A 21,716-nucleotide genomic window follows, 5' to 3' on the forward strand; every position below is an offset into this window, starting at 1 on the left:
TGATCTGTGCACTGAGGATCGTGTGCGATGAAAAAAACAAAAGAGAAAGTTCACCACTAATGTTTTCGAACTCTCCTGAGTTTGAAAACATTAGTGGTGAACTTTCTCTTTTGGCATTAAATTCCATTTCTTCAGGTGTTAAATGGAATTTCTGATGGAACATAAAACACTTGGATTATGAAAATTTGAAGAATCATTCAAATTCGACACTCGAGAAATATTTGTCATGTTGCACATGCACATGTACATGTACATTCATATGGCTAGCCGATCTTGACATTTAAAGATTGGTGTCAATCTCTGTGTTAACAAAGAACTTTCTCTCTTGTTTTTTCATCGCACACTAGTCATTGGTTCGTAGAGTACATTTTTACTACACTCAGTGTTGTGTTGTTGTTGTTCAAAACAGAAGAGTTTGGTCAAGACATTCAATCTCAATTAATTCAAAGATGTATAAATTTCAAATATTTTTCTATGGCTTTGGATGAAAGTAATAACATTGGAGACACAGCACTACTTATGACAATACTCAGAGGAATTGATAAAAATTTCTATGTAATGCAAGATTTATCAGCTCTTTGTAGTATGAAAACATTCAACAACTGGTAAATATATATTTAGAAATGTAGAAAAACTTTTCAGAATTTAAAACTGAAGTGGAAAAATTTAATAAGTAACATCTTATTGTGCAAAAAACATGTATGGAACTGATTCAGGTTCAGTTAGGAAAATTAATACTAAAATGTATAAAATTAATTTACAGTAACCATTAATATTGCATTGCATCATTCATCAACAAGCTTTGATTGGAAAACATTAAAATATGAAGTAGTGATGAGAACAGTAGTGTCAGGTATAAATTACATATGATCAAATGGATTGAATCACAGACAATTTAAAGAATTTCTGAATTTGATTAAAATGATTTATGGAGATGTTCCATATCATTCAGAAAATGGTTAATATGGACTAAAGTGCTCCACCATTTTTTCCTATTACAAAAAGAACTTGGTATATTTTTGAAGGAAAAGTGTCAAATTGCTGAACTAAATAATCCTCCGGGTTTGGAAACTTCCTTTCTTATCAGATTTAATAGAACATATTAATGAATTTTATCTAAAACTTCACGAGGAAAGAAAAGAAAATATATTGCACAGTAATTTAAGTTAAAGTATTTGGAAAAAAGTTCTCTCATGGCAAATATTAAGGAATAATTTTACACACTTTGAATCATGTCAAAAATTATTAGAAACGAATGAATTACAAGAATCTATTCCTAAAAACTTATTTTTTAAAATAGTTAAATTACTAGAGGTTGAAATAAATGAATGCTTTAGGGATTTTAAAGCTATTGAAGACAGAATTTCATTATTTGGAGATCTAGTTTTGTTTTTCTTGGACAATGTATCAAATGAATGCCAAATGGAGTTAATAGAGCTAAAAAATAATGAGTAGATCAAGACTTTATTTAAACAGGGCAATCTTATAGATTTTTTTTTTTTTTTATAAACAATGACCTGAAGACCTAACATTTTTTTTTTTTTTTATAACAATGACCTGAATTTTCTAATTTAAAAAAGTTTTCTAGGCAAATGATTTTTGTTTTTAGTAGCACATTATATGCTGTGAAACCTCAATCTATTGTTCCCATCTATCAGTTGTTTTCTCCATTCCCAAATAAGGACCCATATACATAATGTTAATTTTTCCCATATTCTTTGTTTCTGCATAACTTGTTTTCCCTCAATATTTGTTCTGTATTTTAACTAAAAGAAAGATATTATTCCACATTAATGATTCTACCCACAATAAAGAAAGAGTGTTAAATTGAGACACTGATTTTCATGTACTAATAATAAAAGCTCCTCATATTTAAAAGTTAAAAAGTTTTGTACACTTCCCCAAATAGCTCCTCTCAATATACTGTACTTATCTAAACTATATATATATATAATCGAGATGAGTTGATGATGATGATAATGATAAGCACAAAGCCCAAACAATTAAGTGTTGAAAGTTGAAATTTGGTACCCAGTTAGGGTATGTCACAAGAACGTATACTAAGAAGGGATTTTTCGAAATTCCCCCGTGGGGGAGAGGGAAAGGATTAAGGCTTATCCTAAACAACTCAGCTTCTACTGTACTATTTTAAATGCAATTTTTTATTTTTAACTGCATTTTAGTAGGGTACCACATGGGGATGAAAGAAGTGTATTCCTTAACAATAGAAGTGTTAAGAATGGGAATGTTAACACTTCCAAGAATGGATAAGGAGAACATGGTGAGAATAATTCGTGTTTTTTAATGTAAAAAGTGTCAGATCCTACAGTAAAAGGCTGATACTTGATCATTTTTAACATTGTTTTTTAAGAAGTATTGTCTTAAAAAAAGCCATGTTAACTGTTACTTCTGTGGTGATGTAAAAGGATTAAAAGATATATAATATTTAATATTTTTGAGTCTATTTTTTGTAGTCTAAACTTCAATTATGAAGAGAATATATCCTGAGTATTTGCGAAAGATTTTTAAATGTTACATAGTGACCAATTTCCAATCTATTTAAATCAAGACAAAAATGAGTAAAGATGTGAAACAACCAAAATTACAACCAATCTCTAAAAAATGGAGTATTCCAAACACACTAGCACCTTCACGCAGCAAAAAAGAGAGAGAGCGCTCACACATAGACCGTATTTGGATATAAAATGTTATGTTGACAAAAAATGTGTTAGTGTAAATTTATTTCTGCCATATTTTTATGATTAATAAAACTGTTTGTTTAAATTTTGATCCTTTTATCCAAATTATTTAAAATCAGTTTATTGTATATGAAACAAACTAGTGTACCCAATAGTATACTGATAAACAAAACTGATTTGTAATGTGTGAGAAATATTTCAAAACTAAATCAATTCTTTTCAGTAAATGAACTATTTGCCTAAAACCACCTCATTTTTATTGATTTTTCACAAATTCTCATTTTGATGAAATATAATTCCAACACAATTTATATAATTTTTAATATATTTTTAATATGGCATTTCAGTTTATCAAGCTATAATAAGGCTAATTTAATAATTATATGTAAAATAATTTGACTAGAGATAAGTGGTTATGCCACATCTGATGATAAGATAGCAGCCTAATTGCATACTTCTAAGCAAATTACTTTCCAAGTATGAAATTAGCTTTATTGTAATCCAATAATACAGCAGGTCATTTGGAATTACTTAAAAATTGGGTTTATGGATTGTTTGTGTATGTTTTAAATTGAAAACTTATGGTTTGTATTACAAGTATTTTGTACAAGAGTGAATATTTGGAATTTAATAGAAATTCATCTATTTTTTTCAACTTCTGTCATTTTTTAAACATAATATTGATATTACATTCTTAGTTTGAATTTATTTGATACACAAACAGATAATAAAAAATGATATTTCTGGTAAACTGATTATTGAACTGAACTGAGATATTCTCCCAAGCAATTTTTCATAGAAATTCAGAATCAGTGGTATATATCAGGGGTGGCCAACTTTTGTGCACATAAGATCTACTTTTTATCGGAAAAATGTGTCGCGATCGACTTGTTGTCATAGGCATAGTCTAAGTGGGGAGGGAGAAGTGTGAAATACATACTATGTTTATACGCTGTTTCAGTACGAAGTGCACTCACTGCTTATGAGTCGAGTCAGGTTACAAATATAATACATTAAGTCAAGACATCGCTAGTGATCGACCAAAATTGGCTTGGCGATCGACTTGTTGGCCACCCCTGGTATATATGATTCAGTATTTTACTTTAGTATTTTCAGAATATAGATCTAGAGCAGGGATTCTCAAATATAGTCACTAGGTCTATTCAGCATGATTTTCCAAATGGTCAATTTCTACAGGGAGTCTATTTACAACTTTTCATTCACTATCATGGTATTAAGATATCCATCATTTTGAACAGTTTTTCATTAACATTTAGCTTAAATAAAATCTTAAGGACAAAAGAATGAACACTGTAGCAAGAGACATTATGATTTCACATGGGTGGAAAAATGCCTTCTGAAAATCTTTGATCTAGGAATATGAATATGATTCCATTTTCAATGGCAAGCAAAGATTAAAGAGAAGAGAATTATATTCCATATTCTAATGTTACTATCACATTCATTAACATTCCAGTCAACTGCGTTCATTATTTTTATATATATATATATAATACATATTTTAGTATTATACTAAAATATACATGTAATGAATTATTTTCAATTTTGTTTGTGACAAAAATTTAAATATAAAAATGAATGACAGAGAAAATAATATTTGTCTATAAATCTTCTTGATTTCAATCCCTATTCCAAATATATAAAATGTTTAAATATTCATCATTACTATATTTTATCTACTTTTAAATATATTAGTACAGTGGACCCTCGCTTAACAACATAATTCATTTCAGAATCGTACTCGTAATATGAAACACTCATTAAGCGAAACAATTTTTCCCATATAAATTAATGTAAAATATGATAATGCATTCCACACCGAAAAAAATACTCAAATATTTTATGTATAATGTTTATTCAAAGAAAATTATACAATATGCCTCTAGTGCCTGTTTTTGGCATAATGTTACATGGATGGACAGACAATGGACGGACACTCCTTCAATGGGTTATATATATGTAGATAATAATTTTGCAATACACTTAAGTTACACTTTGTATTTTAAAAGTATACTTATTCTTATGAATTGAATATTTTAAATTTAAAGTTATGTCACAGAATGCACTTAACTTTCTGCTGTGGAATTTCAAAATGCTGTAATTTTTGAATGCTAATGCATTCAAAACTTCAGCTAATGCTGAAGCAGGTTTATGAATAAACCAAAAATGTGTTTGTCTGTTTATCTTAAATACACCCAAGCTAGAAAAGTATAAAAGATATTGTTTTGATGTTAGCTGTTCAAGTGTTATTACTTTGAAAATGATCAATCGTAATGTTAAACAAATTTCATATCTGTCCTTTGTTATACATTTAAAAATTTCTTACATAATGGAAGCTTTTGTACATTTAATTTTTATAAAATCAAGTTATAGATCTAATACAAAATATCTTGCAGTCTTTGAAATATTGTATATATTTGAGATCAAAATGAAGACTAATTATCCACAGCACGATCTATTATAAATTTACCATATTTACTCACATATAAGACAATCTCACATATAGGACAAGATATGACTTTAAAGATCAAATATATAAAATTAGATTTATTAATACAGTTCTAATTTTATTTCATTTAATCACAAATAAAATATCAAATGCATGTAAATGTATACATTGTCCTGCAAAAATTACTGGCATTTTAAACTTTAATTAAGGAAAAATCTTGTAAAATTGACAACATAATTTGTTCACGTAAAGTTGGACAATCAGGAAAGGTTCCTGATTGTCCAACTTTACCATAAGAATTGGCAAAAATTACAGCATTTTTGCCAATTATTAACAGACAAATCCACTCTCCGTCAATTACACTCATGAGTTTCTCTGAATTCTGATTTACAGATAATCATCTGTTTTCACATGGGAATGAATAAAAACTTGTATTGAGCTACCATGTGATTTTGGAATTTCAATTTGGAATTCAATACAAAAGGTTTGCTTTTCCTATTGCTATTTATCTTTACTCCTGACAATATACAAGAATGATTCAAACGACCCAGATAAAATACTTATGTTTTTAAACACCAAAGAGTGAGCATACGGTACAAAATATAAATACATGGTTCACCAAAATTATTCCAAAAATGCAAAGAGTCCTTCACTTGTGCATATAGGATGATCTAGGGTTTTGAAAGAGTAAAAAATAAATAAAAACCTCATCTTATATGTGAGTAACTATGTATATACTTTCAGTTGACATGTCAATAAAGCTTTCAGAAACAAACAGCAGAAACTGTAAAAGTAATGTAATTACTTTCTAGTATAATCTTCAATATCTCATAATTAAATAATTGTCAGTTTAATTATTGGTACTTACAAAATTCTTATTTTGTAATTAAATTATTATTATATAATTAAAAACAATCTTAAACCAACCATTCATTATCTCAAATAGCTGGCTTGTCAAATATAATTCTTACATCTAATTCTAAAACTATTTTGTTTTTAGCTTTCAATTTATCAGCACCACCACCACTTTAAATAAATAAAAAAAAATGAAAGATTTTTACCTCTTGGTCCATAATACTATTTAAAATTTCTAACTTTCTCATGAGCTCAGCTTCTTCTTCTTCTTGTAAATCTGCAATTCACAAAATTTATGAAATTTTTAATTTTATGTTTCAATAAAAATTATTTTTGTGATAATTTAAGATATATATCCTTCAGACAATTTCAGAAAATATACAAAAAAAATTAAAGAAAATTTTTATGAATTAATAACTACATCAAATGATTACATATCAAATTTTAAAAAAAATTAAGGTACAATAAAATCTGCAAATTTTTATACTACTCTAAAAAAATTTTAAATTCACAAAGTATTCATGCCAATTCATTTTTCATTCTTATTTAGAAAGATTATACAGATATATTAGAAGGAATGTATACAAATATTAATTTAACTAACTTCTACAACAGAATGTAAGGAAATAAAATTTTACTGATAACTTTTATCTTTTTATTGTAAAGAGAATGTGACTTCGGGGGGTCCGAAAGAGTCGCAACCCCACTCGATTGTCCCCAATATGTGAAACGGGGAGGTAAGAGGATGTCGTATCTCCCGTTCCCGGTTCACTTGTCAAGGATGGCTGTTCGTTTCTTAGCGTCACGCGTCACGCGAGTGGATAGGAGGGGAGACGGATGGGGTCGACGATAAGGCGAAGCGATATTCGAGACAAAGAGGAGACCATTTAACAATTATAACAAGGTTTATTAATATTTAACAACGGACACAAAGACAAAAAGCTGACTAAAGTCCCTAAGTTGCGTAGGGTTCGAGAGAGAGCTTACAGTTTCGGTTCATACCTCATTATTAGCTCCTGATATAGTTACCACTTTGATATCCTCAAGGTGTAGATTAGTTTCTGAATAGGCACAGTTTTATAATATCGCGACTGAGCGCAGAGACGTTCGGAGAAAATCCGAGTCGGTGACGACGAGCGACGGTGTTTGTCCGGCAGATGATATGCGACTCCCCCGAGGGGGTGGAAGGATTGGCTTTTATAAGTTTTTGCCTGGGAAATCGGTCACGTGATCGTAAGCGGATGACGATTTGTGTCATAGGTGTTCCCGGGACTAAAAACATATGACGAGTTCGGACGCTAAGTGTAAACTATCGTGCAAGATGATCTACCTGCATCCGAGGGAATAACGGCTTGTTGACTGTTATTTGGCCGGGTACGCATAGTTTCTCGTCCAGGGCCGTTTTTCGACAGGATGTTTATATTAGGGGAAAATTCCTAAATCGAATTATTATAAAAAGTGGATCTGATAAAATTCAGATCTCACAAGAATAAATATTTAGTTATAATAGATAAGCAAAAATTCTGTACAAGTGATTTATTTTTATTCTTCATGAATTTTACATAATAGAAAATACTGTATATATTTATACATTTACTTGGGTCTGGCTTGTTGGGTGAGGCAATGAGGCAACTGTCTTAAGTGATGAAAAGTAGTAAAAAATGTTCATAAGAAATAAATAAATGAAAATAAAAATAATAAGCAAAATACAATAAAGTCCTGTAAATGTATATAAAATTGTTTATGAATAATTCATAGTGCTAGAAGTGTTCTCTATTGGCAACCATTCCGTAAGCAGAAGTGGCAAAAACTGGTTCTGTCACAGGTGCAGTTACTATCAAGCCAGCATTGAATTTACTCGATATAAAAATAATAATTCCATAAAATATTATAGAAATAAAATTATTACTCTATTGATTCTTCAATTTCAGGTGAATACAATTTCTCTATGTTGATCAGTTCAACTAAAAATAATTTATTTAATTCTAAGAACATGAATAATCCAATTCTAATATCAAATAAAATCTGTCAGTTTTAGAGTCTGAATAACATGCAATTGTTCAGCTGTTAAAGTTGTGTATATTATTTAGAATCAAAAAATGCAGATTTGATTTATAAAATTTAATACCATTAAAATTTATGATAATTTGATACATTAAATAAGTGTAAAAATGTAAATACATTAAATAAATGTCATTATGTAAAACTTAATTTTCGTCGAAATAAATTATACTTTACATAAAAATATACATTTGTCGTCTAATTTAAAGCAACTTAAAACTTTTGTATTTTAAAATGTTGACACAATAGATATATCAAATCAGTTCAAGATATTTTTGCAATATGTTTATGAAATCAATTTCAGAATATTTAAAATTATTATTGCAAATAATTATAAAACAGAATCATAAATTAAGTAAAAGTGTGAAGTTGAATCAGTGGTACACACATCAATTTCCACCCAATATTTTAAATTTATGTTAAAAAAAATTAATAAATGTAATTTATGTAATTCTAAGTAAATTATTAATTTACAGCAATCAAATGTAAGCATTCAATCAGTAGTGCAGATGCTTAGTTGTTGATTAAAAAAATTATTCATCAGCAAATGAATGTGGAAGACATCAACTTATGATTTTAACTTATAGCCTATACAATTAAATTATGTAAAGTCAACATTATTATAAAAATTACAAATTCTAATGAAACAGAAAAAAAAAAAAACTAAATAGCAAATCATTAATGATTTCATGATACTTTAAAACCAATTATATAAGACTGAAAGCTTCTTTATTTTATAATTAGAAATAAATTATCTACATTTAGATTTATTCCTAATTTATATCATAGCATTATTATTAGAATAAATAAATGTTTAACTGCTGTAATTATCTGTTTTTGATAAGTATCTTTTATCAAATCATTTACTTTGAAATTTGATGAAATGTTTAACAAAAGTAAAATGTAAATGTTTATGATAATCTGTTACAAAAAAGAAAAATTTTCACGAACTACTTAAGTTGCTATAATAAAATTCTACACATTTGTCTGTACATACTAAGTAAACTCCTCACTTTCTTTCTGGTAGCATAATTTTAATAAATACTTATTACACGCAAAGAAAGAGAAGTACGTTTTTTCATAACTTTAGCATCACTTCCACATTCAAAGCCAGAATATAGCCATTATTATTTTATCATTTCTTACTTTTTCAATTATTTTGACTCTAGATAAAAAAACAACTTATCCAAATTTATCATTTACTTTTGCAGGTGCATTAATTGTACTCATTAAAAATAATTTAAAATGAAAAATACTAAAGTTTATAATCATATATATATATATATATATATATATATATATATAAATTTATATTTATTGACTTGACTTTTCTTTTCTATTTCTATCTCCTAAATCTATCAGAAATAGACTTACAAATGATTATTAAAAACATTTATGTAATAAAACTAAAATCTCTCTAAAATTATCGGAATGCAGTTTTCTAGTATGTAATTTATAAAGTTTCATCAAAAAAGAAACATTTTTATAATAGTAAATATAAAAAAAAACTATTTACTTTAATGAAGTATAACACAAATTAAAATATAAAAAACAAGTTCAAATGTTTTCAATTCCATCTTCAGGAATGGTCAGAAGACTAGTGTTCTAAATGTTCCTGAAGATTGATGCAAGTCTTGATTTTTTTTTTTTTTTTTTTTTTTTGTTTTTGTTTGTTATGTTCAATTTTCTGTTATATTCAAATTATAATAATAAAATACTGTATATTTTCAATTTTGTGTAGCCTTGCTTGTACTGTATATTTACAAATAAGTAAAAAATAAATATATTAAAATAAATAATAAAATATAAGCATAAAGTCATATGTTACATTTATCTATTCAGAAATAAATTGTTTTATATAATTGATTGATTTATATAAATTAAAACGATGCATAAACTTTTAAATATCTCCAATTCAAGTATGGAATTTTATGTGCAAAATTTAGAGATACATACAGTGTCACAAACCTAATGATTTCTTTAAAATATTAATTATGGTGTGACCCTAATTTATTAGTACTCAATGTAGATGAAATTTATTTGCTAGTAAAAGTATTTTATTAATTAAAAAAAATTTTATTTCACTTTATTTTACTTGTATGTAGTTTTGAAGCACTTTTACCCATATTTAGAAAAATGATTAGACAACTGAGTTATGTAAGAATGAGGTTCAAATTTCCACCATAAGAAATAATGGAAAAACTTGTCCCAATTTATAAGATTAACTTACAACAGATTTCAGGAACAAGATGTGCTTATAAATTGAGTTACAATATAAAAAAAATTAAACAAGGCATACAGCTAATAGATTCTCAAAAACAAAACTCTAGAAACATGTTTACTTTTAAATCAAACAAAGACTGAAATATTTATGCATCTTACAAAATAAATATTCTAACAACAGTCAATTGATAGAGACAATGTTTGTATTTGGTATATATTTAGAATTAATTTTACATAGCTACAGTTTCTGAATAATAATTATAATTATTATTTCTTCATATCATAATTACTATTCAGAACTATTATTGAGATATTAAGTTCTGAATATTATTATCTGAAGATATTAATTTCTTTATATTTTACAGATTTATTATTACACTTCTATCATCATAATGAAACAAAATTAACAATAATGATTCTAATGATTTTAATTGAACATATCTTTTTTTTCATATATTATTTTTAGTAATTTAGAAATAATTTTTAAAAATTATTTTTATAATCATCACAATTATATACCTTTCCTCCAATTAACTGAAGGTTAATTCTAAAAATAAAACAAACAATCATTGATTTAGTATGTGTTAAATTTTTTATTATTCAAATTTGATTGTATGTACTTAGATTACTGAAGACTACATAAACTGATAGAAAATCACATTTATATTTATCAAAATTTTTTGCTCCAACCACAAAGCCATTTTTTAAAACAATAGGCAAAGAATATCAATTTTCTAAAATATTTTAATCTGTTTTATTAATTTTAAAGCATTTTAATTATAATGTAGGCCATATATAGCTTATATAATTTCAAATAGTAAACCTATATATGTATACCTGTTTGAAATATGAATAGTTTTACTATTCATATTTCAAACAGAACTTCTTTATGTGATTTTTGTTAAAATATAGTATACATACCATATGGGAGTTCAAAATGAGCTTCAATAAGAATGCTGTGGCCAGTAGGTATTTTGGTCCCAACCACTTCTCTATTTTCCACGACTAACTCAGCATCTAAGGATAACCACTCCCCTTCTCCCACCTACAAAAACAAATTACTATTTTCAATTTTAAGTATTCCATTATATTTTTTATTTGAAATTGGAAATAATTTTATATTACTATTTTATATAAAATATAATGAATAATTAATAAAGCATGATTAAAAATGTTTAATGAAAGTATAGTAGAGCATCGATTATCCGACTCCCGATTAACCGGCCACGTTCTAGTCAGCAAATTCAAATGCCCACTAGTGATGTGGCCCTACAATATTTAGTTATGTCTTGGCTACTTTAATATTATTTTTGTTAAATTTTTGCATGTTTTAGCTGGCAGCACTGGCTCAACCATGAAAGGGAAGCTAGTATTTAAACCAGGCCTAATACACTATACTAATAATGTATTTTTTCATACTTTTCGGTTATCCGACTTTTCGGTTATCCAACCAACCCCAGTCCCCAATTAAGTCGGATAATCGATGCTCTACTGTAATATCAATTAATTACAATGCTTATCATAATTATAATAAATACACTACAAAGTATAAATTTATATAATTAAAAACTTTAAAAATTTTTCATTTTATTGTGATTCATATAATATAATTCTTGTCTATCAATTTCTTATTTACTTTATTCATTTAATAAATTTTAATCCCAAAGAAACTAACCTTCATTAAAACTTATTTAACATTACTGGATTATAAAAGTTTATATTTCTTTCATTATTTAGCATAATAATTAGTATTTCATTAATTAGTAAAGTGCCTAATATAATTTGAAATTTCCATACAAGATATTTGATAATTCAAACCAATTGATTCCAAGATAATTCTCAAATTTTTCTCTAACTCATTCATTCTGTACTAAGAAACCAAAATATGATGTATCTGGAATACCAATTTTTGAAAATTTTCATTAACACATTCTAGCCAAATTCAAAATTAACAATAAGAAAAATGAAAATGCTTTAAAAATGTGAAATATAAAAATTTAACAATTTTTTAACACAAAATAAACATCTTCTATTAACACTGAAGTGAGTAATAAACAGTCACAAACAAAACCTTTTACCAGTGTTGTACTTGATACAAAAACCTACTAACGCCAGGTGGAGGGGTGAAATGTGATACGTGTAATGTTTATTACTTGGGAAGCATCGTTCTAACGGTCCAAGGGGGATTCCAGTCAGTTCAGAACCTGAAGGCCTTGGTGGAGACCGGAAACATTAGTAGGTTTTTTTATCAAGTACAACACTGGTAAAAAGGCTTTGTTTGTGACTGTTTATTAGATTTTTTAACATTTTTGAAACAGATTACTTCTATTTTCAAAGGACTTTCAAGTCCTTTGAAAATAGAAGTAATCTAAAGTAATCTGAAATAGAAGTAAATAAGTCCATTAATTATATGTACAACTTAAAAGAAAGAGATCCTGAAAGTGCATCATTGTACACAATGGGGAAGGAAGGGATCAAAAGTGGCTTAAAAACTACAGATCCAAATATAATGTATACTTGTAATTAATGGGTGGCCACAAATAAAACAACAAAGCAAAAAGAAATAAAATGAAAAACAGAAAAGAACATATTTAAATATTATATAAAACTGTATTTGTTTATAATGTACAAAATTCAGATTTGTAAATGATGATATGATAATGTTAAATCAAAAAACAAACTGAAAACTTTATTTTTGAAGTCAATGATAATCTTATAGATTTATTCTTGAGGTTGGATAAAAACAGAGAAGTATATGCATTATTTAAAATATACACATCAGACTACTTTTAAGTAATGTTCAAAAATTTAAAATAAGAATATTAATATATATTTTATTTATGTATATTTATATATATTAATATTCTATATATAGACTATTTTATCAATGTAGGAATTATTTTACAAATTCTTAAATCTAAAAACATATTTAAACTCTAATCAAAAACTGAGAGACTATTTTTTTCATGATATTCAAATCCATAATGTAAACTGAATAATACTGATGCTAAGATAAAGAGTCCACATCTCAATTTTATTTACAAATTAAACATTTTTCAGGATATTAGTTCCCATCATCAGATTCTACCATTACACAAAATAGAGTCAAACATTTTTCAGGAATAATATCCAAAAAAAACATTTCACTTGTAAATAAAATTATCTATGAACTCCTTTAAAATTTGTTTTTTAGCATCTGTTTTTTAATCATAAACAGATTTGATGAAATATACCATTTTCATTGCTCAAACTAGATTTAAATTTGAAAAACAAACACAGATACAAGACTGAAAGGTAACTAGTAACTAGTAACTAGTTTCTGCCCAGTGCTCTGACAGGTGAACTAAATAAAGAACTGTAAGACTAAATATCTGCATCCATATTTTCCAGTATAATAAGTCCTGTTAATATATAAAAAGTACTAGTATACAAAATAAATTTAAATTAATAATTAATTAAGACTGAAAGGTGCTTACATAATTAACTCAAATTTCTGAAATTTCATTAATTTAAAAATAAAAATAAATTATATAAAATAAATTATTGTATAAAATAAATTATTTAAAAATTTTTTTATTGTACTGAAGATAAACTTACTCTAAAAAGTCATCTAACTTTATATTAAGAATTTATTGGTTTTTTATTATTTAAAAAAAAAGGTTTACATAAATGATAATGCTGAATTTCAAATAGGAAAAGAAATAATGCAATTTAATGAAATAAAGCAGAAAATATATGAAATAAAGGAAAGTAAATATATTCTTCAGTATTAAATTTTTACAAACAATTCAGTCAATTATAACTTAGCAACAAAAAACACTAGATAAATTAGCAACAAAAGACTAGATAAATAAATGTCAAGTCTTATATAGAAAGCATTTAATATGCATAATCAAGTATTTTCGATATTCCATGACAGTAATTTTTTATATTCTGTTTTTCTCCCTTTTCACAATTCAAACATATGTTTTAGAAGAAAGTAATATTATGATTTAGTTTTCTATTTATAAATTAGGAGACCAAAAAATTTAAATAAAGTCAAATTGATTTCTTTCCAATTATAATACTGTCAAAATTCTTATCTCAGATATTTATAATTCAATTCTCTGCATACATATAAAAATATTGTATAATAACTGTATTAAGAGCACATTATGTATTCTAAATTAACAAAATCAGTTATTCTATGCCAGACATGGGCAAATGCAGCTCTTTTTGAGTTAGATGCAGCTCTTGCTGAAAGTGTTAATTTCTGTTTTTTATTATTGTTTTTACAATTTTATTTTTATAATTTTGTGAAAATATGTTTGTTATAAAATAAATATTGAATTTTTTTATTATATTTATATTATATAATAAAATCGCGCACCTTATCATACTATCCACCATAACAGTACAGAACTGCGGCTCTCATGCAATTTGCAAAACCTACATTTCGGCTCCCGCTGAACTCTCACTTGCCCACCCGTTCTATGCCATTATTAAAGTTTTGAGTAATAACATAGACTTGATTTTAATAATTGCTTGGTTTTATTCTGCAGTTTTATTTATTTATGTTGTTATTTTTATCAAATTTTATACATGTTATATAATATAACATGTATAAAATTATTCTATATATACGTATATGTATATGTATATGTATGTATGTATGTATGTATGTACATAGAATAATTTTAGAGTTGAGTAAAGCTTTTTTTCATAATTTTGGGAAAAAGTCTGCTTGCCATTAGCAGTAATCTTCAGAAAGTTTCCAGAAAAGAAAATGTTACATGAAATAATGTTAAAAGAACAAAACCAGATTACATATATATATATATATATATATATATATATATTATACACACACACACACACACACACACACAGACATAAATGTAATAATACTACTATGTGGGCATCCTAGCACTCATACAAAAATAATATAATAATATTTTTGCTATGTTACTATACTTTTGATAATTGAAATGATAATTTGAGAAAATGATTTTGCTGTGTGACATCAACTACTTTGAGAAGCACTGAACAGAAGTTATTTTAACAGAAGTTATATAATTAAAGATGAAATTTTCAGTCTTATATAAAGTGAATTTAATAAATTAAAAAATTTTTGTACAAACTACAAGCTTGAAAATGCACAACACAGCTAACTTTATAAAATATGTATAAGAATAAAACCTATTCTGTTGATAAATTTGGTAATTCTAACTCTCATTATTTGATGTAAATACACTAAACAGGACAAATATTAATTCAATAAATAAAACACATTCATTAATATGTTTTATAATTTCAAAAATCTACAATGTCTGTCTTTAGTTTTAAGCTTTCCATATAATAGAATATATATTATACTTGAAACTAACACTGAATTATTAATTATAATACACTATTAAGTATATGATATTCTGATTATTCACAAGAACTTTAATATTTCAATGTCAGTTTCTCATGATTATCTACTAAAGATGTCTGCACATTATGGATACATATTTTTTTTTGATACATGTAATCCTTTGATCATATTATATAATTATAAATAATTATAAAATTTTGCATTTATTTATACTTTTATTAGAAGTATAATACATAATGTAATAATTTATATGCACTTTATAAATAATTATATTTTTGTGAACATTAATAAAATAGTAAACTATTACTAAATTATTTAACATAATTTTTAAATTAAAAAAATATATATATTACATTTAAATTACTTTAAAATAAAATTTAAAATGTAATTTATAGAAATTTGATTATAATAATCTGTTTAAAATTAAAACTTATTTTCTTAACCAATAAATTCAAATAATTTAAATTACTGCTATTTATATCATATTTACATCAATATTAATAATTGATTAATATATATATATATATAGAAAATTTTATACAAGAAAATTATAAAATGAAATATGAGTTGACCGTTATAATAACAAGAACATTAATTCATTACAAAAATCATATTTTTTATATTGACAACTAACTTGTACTAAGTATCACCTCAACATTGATACAAGCTATGTTTTGTATTAACTAACTACAATTATTATATTCAAATCAATATAGTTTTATTTTATTATAAAAATCAAAAACTTGTTTTCATAATTTATCATCATAATTGTAAATTAAAGATGAATTATTTTTATTATAATAATTTTTTATTTCTGTGAAAATAATTAAACTTGTAAATAAAAAATAATGGTGCTGAATTCTAAAGTAATATTGCTACAAAGTAGATGTGATTGTATCTTTGAACTGTTAATATTTGAAAAGCTAATATTAATTGGTAAATATTAAAATAAATTTATTGCAAATAACAGCAAATTCTATTTAAATTCTAATTATATCTCAGTATTATATGATAATTTAAAGCAGTTTTTATAATGTAATGCAATCATATAAAAATGTTATGAAAAATTTTATATCAAAGCTCAACTTAAAAAATAAATATCCAACATCTTTGCTGAGTTGTACAATACTACTTTATTGAGTAAAGTGATACTAAATAGAGCAACAAGCACTATCAACAGTTTTAGTAATAAGAAAACAAAACAAACAGAATTGTTTTCATATCTAAAATAAAGGATATCTATTTATTTATGATATATTGACTTCAAGTTTTCACTTATTGCATCATTCACTAGGCAACCAGATGTGAGGTGATCTCTTTGCCATCATTTTATATATTTTTTTGTTTTATAAGGAATTCACTAGAATTTCCAGTGTGTATGCATGTGGATAAAAATTTCAATTGATGCATGAAAATATTTTGTGATAGATTTGGTGATTTTGGTATGCACACTTAAAAAGGTTGACCATCCTTGCTCTACATTGAGTAAAAGTATGGTCTACATATATTGCTAACCAGGTGATTTAAAAGATAAAATTTTAAAAATATTTTAGTATAAATTTTAAAATAGTTTTAAAGTATTCATGGTTCCTCAAGACTTAATGCAGATTAAAACTAGTTTTGAAAATTTAAAATGAATACATAAAACATGGCCTTGGCTTAATAAATTCTTCATTATTATTCATTTTAGAGTTATGCACTGTACTTTATATACTAATATTTGAGAGAATGTAATTTTAAAAATCTGAGAAACTATATTCACATATTTAATACTAATCGACTAATTAAGTTACCTCATTTGAAAATTGAATGAGTCTCAGCGGTAGCCACTGAGTACCTAATAATTTATCCCATAGCATTCCTTTATTCCATACTTCTATAATGAGCCCTGTATCCATTGTATTGGTTTCACTATAAAATATAAATTATTAATTATTATTTTGGCATTACAGACTGCCAAAAATAAATAAAATCATTAAACATTAAAACTTTCCAAATAGAGATAAAAATTTTAATAATAATGGAGATTTAGAAATAAAAAAATTTGTCAGTAAACCTTTCTTTTGGCTGAAACATTTAATAAATTTGACAATTGAATTTTAGTACTACAGTAGAGCATCATTTATCCGAAAGCCGGTCAACCGAAACGTCAGTTAACCGAAAGCTTTCCAGTCGGACTGTGTTGTGCTGAATTGAACGTTTTTGATACTAGATTAACTTCTAAAGTATAATTTTTTTGTTTTTATATTTTTCAATATATTTATTTTGTTTGTACAAAATAAAGAAATAATTTTTAACAATACAATAGCCTCGATTATTAATATAAAAATTTTCGTTACGCTTAAAATCGACAAAAATTCAACACGAAGCGACACGCAACAGAGAAAAATTTCAACATCAGATAGATTAATATATTTTTTCATACATAATTGGTTATCCAAACAACCCCCGTTCCCAATTGATTCAGATAAATGACACTCTACTGTATATGGTAAAATTGATGAATATATCTGTGAAATATGTTTTGTTATTTTATAAGATTATGTATACTTTGTTTTGTTCTATCCCCGCATCAGGGTCTTTGTACCAGAATGCTTAAAAATAAATAAAAATAAAAATATATGGTAAAATTCATCTAGCTTCAAAAAACTTTATGTGTAATATAAAAATATAATATAGAATTTTCAGAATAAAAACAAGTATTAGCCAAACATTTATTAAGATTCACTTTCAAATTTAATATTTTCCTAACAAAAATTTCTTAAATTACAGTACGAAATTTATATCTAGAAAAATAAATTAATAGCAATATGAAATTTTATATTTTTATTATTAATTCATTGTAAAAAATTATTATAAAATAAACAAATTAGTATTAAAGTAAAATTCTTTCAAATTCAGACAAAAAATAAAAACTTAATATAGTTACATACTGATAACATAATCCAAGTCAAAAAATTTTTTTCTGAACCCATTAACAAAATTGTTATTTATATCCTACACAGCTAAACACATGAGAAACTAGATAAAGAACAAAACTTTTAATGTTCAACAAAAAATTTTAGAGATAAAAAAACTAGCAAAAGATATTTGTTTTAATGTAATGATGGCTGCTAATAGTAGAGTAAAGTAGTTGAAAACATTTGTTTAATATGTAGAATTTTCACTACACATTAAAGGTTTCATTTAAAATTATATCCTATATTAAAATGAAGCTAAATGAAGAATGATTCTTACACTTTAATATGATATAAAAATTAACATTTAAATAAATATGCATAAGGCATTGTTATGACTATTCAGACACTAAGTATAAAAAAACAAATATAATCAAACAATCCAAATAATTTAATTATTCAAACAAACTGCAAGGTTCTTACTACTTCTCTGCTCCAAATGAGGTTCTTACTACATAAATTTAATAATTAGAAATAAGTTAAACACAAGATGATAGCTTAACTGTCTACCTCCAGCCAAATTACTGAATTCCTTAATAGTTTATTATCCATTATATATGTAACATATATTTAAAATATGGAAAGTTTTATATTCTAGTTACTATTTAATTAATTTATTTTGTTAATACATATCTTTTCAATATGATTATGTATTCCTGTCAAATTGTTTTATTATTGAATTCTTATCAGGCTACGTAAAAACTAATAAACTATTAAAGAATTAAGTAATTTGATTAGAGATAAGCAGTCATTTTGTGTTAAATTTAATAATTAGAAATAAGTTAATGTAGCCTAATGAGAATCTGGCAGTTTATTTTAATAATTAAATTATTGGATTGTTTGCATATACTTATTTTATTATATTTTGTTTTTGAATAACCAAAACAATGCTTTATGTCTATTACTTATATACTATTTTATTATTATTTAAGTTTGAAAATTTATTTATATATACTGTATTTACTTGATTATAAGACAATCTCATGTATAGGACGAGGTGTGACTTTAGATATCAAAATAATACAATTCTAATTTTATTTCATTTAATCATAAATAAAATATTATCAAATGCACGTATCAAGAAAAACAAACATGTTTGCCTTAATATATGATAAACGAAAAACAAAAGCAAAACATCATAATGTGCATGACCAGAAAAAGTTTATTTTTAATGATTTAGAATGTGCTAATATTCATTAAAAACAAGTAATATAAAAAACAATTTTTTAAAGTCAATTCCTACTTAAGTCAACAAAGAAAAATTTTATTTTAGTTACTTTTTATTAAATAATTACAATTAATATAAATATGTATATACATATGACAGAATCACAATATTAAGTGGCAAAATAGAAAGAGAAATCGGAATTGAACCCAAAGCATAAAATTTCATTGAGAAAAATCCTTAATTCTAACCACTAAGCCACAACTGCTAACTCACTCTCAAAAATCATTTGGATAAAATGTCTACTTAAAGCAAAAATTTTCAAAAATTTATCGATTTTCACAAAAATTGAACTCTCATTCTTCACCTCCATGTGAAAAATACTAAAATCCTTGCATTTTACTGATTGAGCTACTGCCTGTTGATTTCAATTTTCATTACAAACTGCTAAAACTCTATTTAAAGTATTAATAATTAGGTTAATGTTACCTGTGGTATTGAAGATGGTGACACGGAAATTTATTAATTTGCATAATGCGACAGATAGTACGGATATGCCCCCTAACGTTTAGATCACTCGTATTCTACTTCGAGATTATCCATTGTTACTCTGCTTCCAGATTATCACTCAATAATCTGATTCGAGATTACTGGAAACGCGGCCATCTCGAACGTAGGGGGAAAAATTTCCCCGTTGCCATCTAGTATGTAGTGCTACGCAACTATGTATTATTGTTATTATTATTATTATTAATTATTTTCTCGGTTTCCTTTTTGTATGTATCGGGTTTTCTTGGTTTGTACCGTGTCGCGTGGAATTTTCTTATGATGTCACCTTAGGATACGTGAGAAGCTTTCTGATTGGTCCAGAGTGGGACAATAAGTGAAGCGGACTTCCGGAGAGCGGGAAATATAAATTGAGGGACTCTCACGATTGAGGACACTTTTTGGCTGCTTTTGGATTCGTCGAGGAAGGTTGCCGAGGAAGGGTCAGCAAGGACGTCGGAGTTAGACCGGGAGAACAGGAGTCTAGAAAGGGCGACCACTTTCAGTCGGGAAGCACAATCCGTTTCCATCGTAGTGTAATTGAGAAGTATCAACGAGGGACGTACTTCTGGTGACGTAAATTACGTTCAGGTATCGGAAAGAACTATTAGTTTTGTGAATTAACGTAAAGAAAAGGAACGCTTGGAACTCGAGATCGTGTTGCATTTACTTAACATAATACCGTGATTCGTCGAAGGCTAATATATGCAATTATTGTATAGAAGGAAAATGTGTATGTATATATGTATATAGAGTATTGTAAATTTCGTTAGTTTTAAGTCGTGTATCGTGTAAACTTGAGGGTTAGGAAGCATCTCGCGGTTATTGTACTGTTAGAATAAATTACTGTTGTTTCGCCAAATTCGTGCACGTGTAATTGGTCATTACTTGAGTCCTTAACATACATCCTTATTACATCCGTGGACTTAGATCCATCGGATAATCAACATTGGCGTCCGCGACAGGATATTGATCGGGTTGTTTGTTGTAAAAGGACCGACCAAACGTGCATCTTGTATTAACCCCTCATCCTACTGCCGCTTATATCTGTAATTATAGCCATTGGAATTGTAAATTATATTATTGTAAAACCAAAAGGTTTCGGTAAACTATGGATGAACAAATTACCAGCGGATCTTCAGGGGCAGGGGAATTGGGCAATGTGCCTATTGTAACGGGATTTATGGGCATGATCCCATGTTTTTCGAACCTGCCCGGAGATATTTTAGATGTGAGTAGGTTTTTCCAAACCGTCGAGAACGTCGCGTCGTTGGCAAGCTGGGATGAGACTGTGAAGGTCACCGTAGTTCAAGCCCGCCTAAAAGGTGAGCCCTTGTCTTTATTTTTCGATTTAAGGGACCAGGGCGTCATGAGCTATGATGAA

General features: G+C 26.4%; 1 protein-coding gene across 3 annotated transcripts in view; it reads right to left on the bottom strand.

Annotated features, from left to right (window-relative positions):
• Positions 1-21,716, bottom strand: part of unc-13 — a 347,436-nt gene that overhangs the window by 287,557 nt on the left and 38,163 nt on the right. For all 3 annotated transcript variants that reach the window (XM_067268874.1, XM_067268872.1, XM_067268873.1), the window contains exons 4-6: positions 17,458-17,575; positions 11,230-11,353; positions 6,231-6,301 (exon numbers count right to left, since the gene is read on the bottom strand). In XM_067268874.1, the coding sequence (XP_067124975.1) occupies positions 6,231-6,301; positions 11,230-11,353; positions 17,458-17,575 (313 nt within the window). The remainder of the gene's footprint in view (positions 1-6,230; positions 6,302-11,229; positions 11,354-17,457; positions 17,576-21,716) is intronic.

This window comes from Centruroides vittatus, unplaced genomic scaffold (genome assembly GCF_030686945.1).
Source record: "Centruroides vittatus isolate TY-2023 unplaced genomic scaffold, ASM3068694v2 contig_341, whole genome shotgun sequence".
In the NCBI taxonomy this organism is placed as follows: domain Eukaryota; kingdom Metazoa; phylum Arthropoda; class Arachnida; order Scorpiones; family Buthidae; genus Centruroides; species Centruroides vittatus.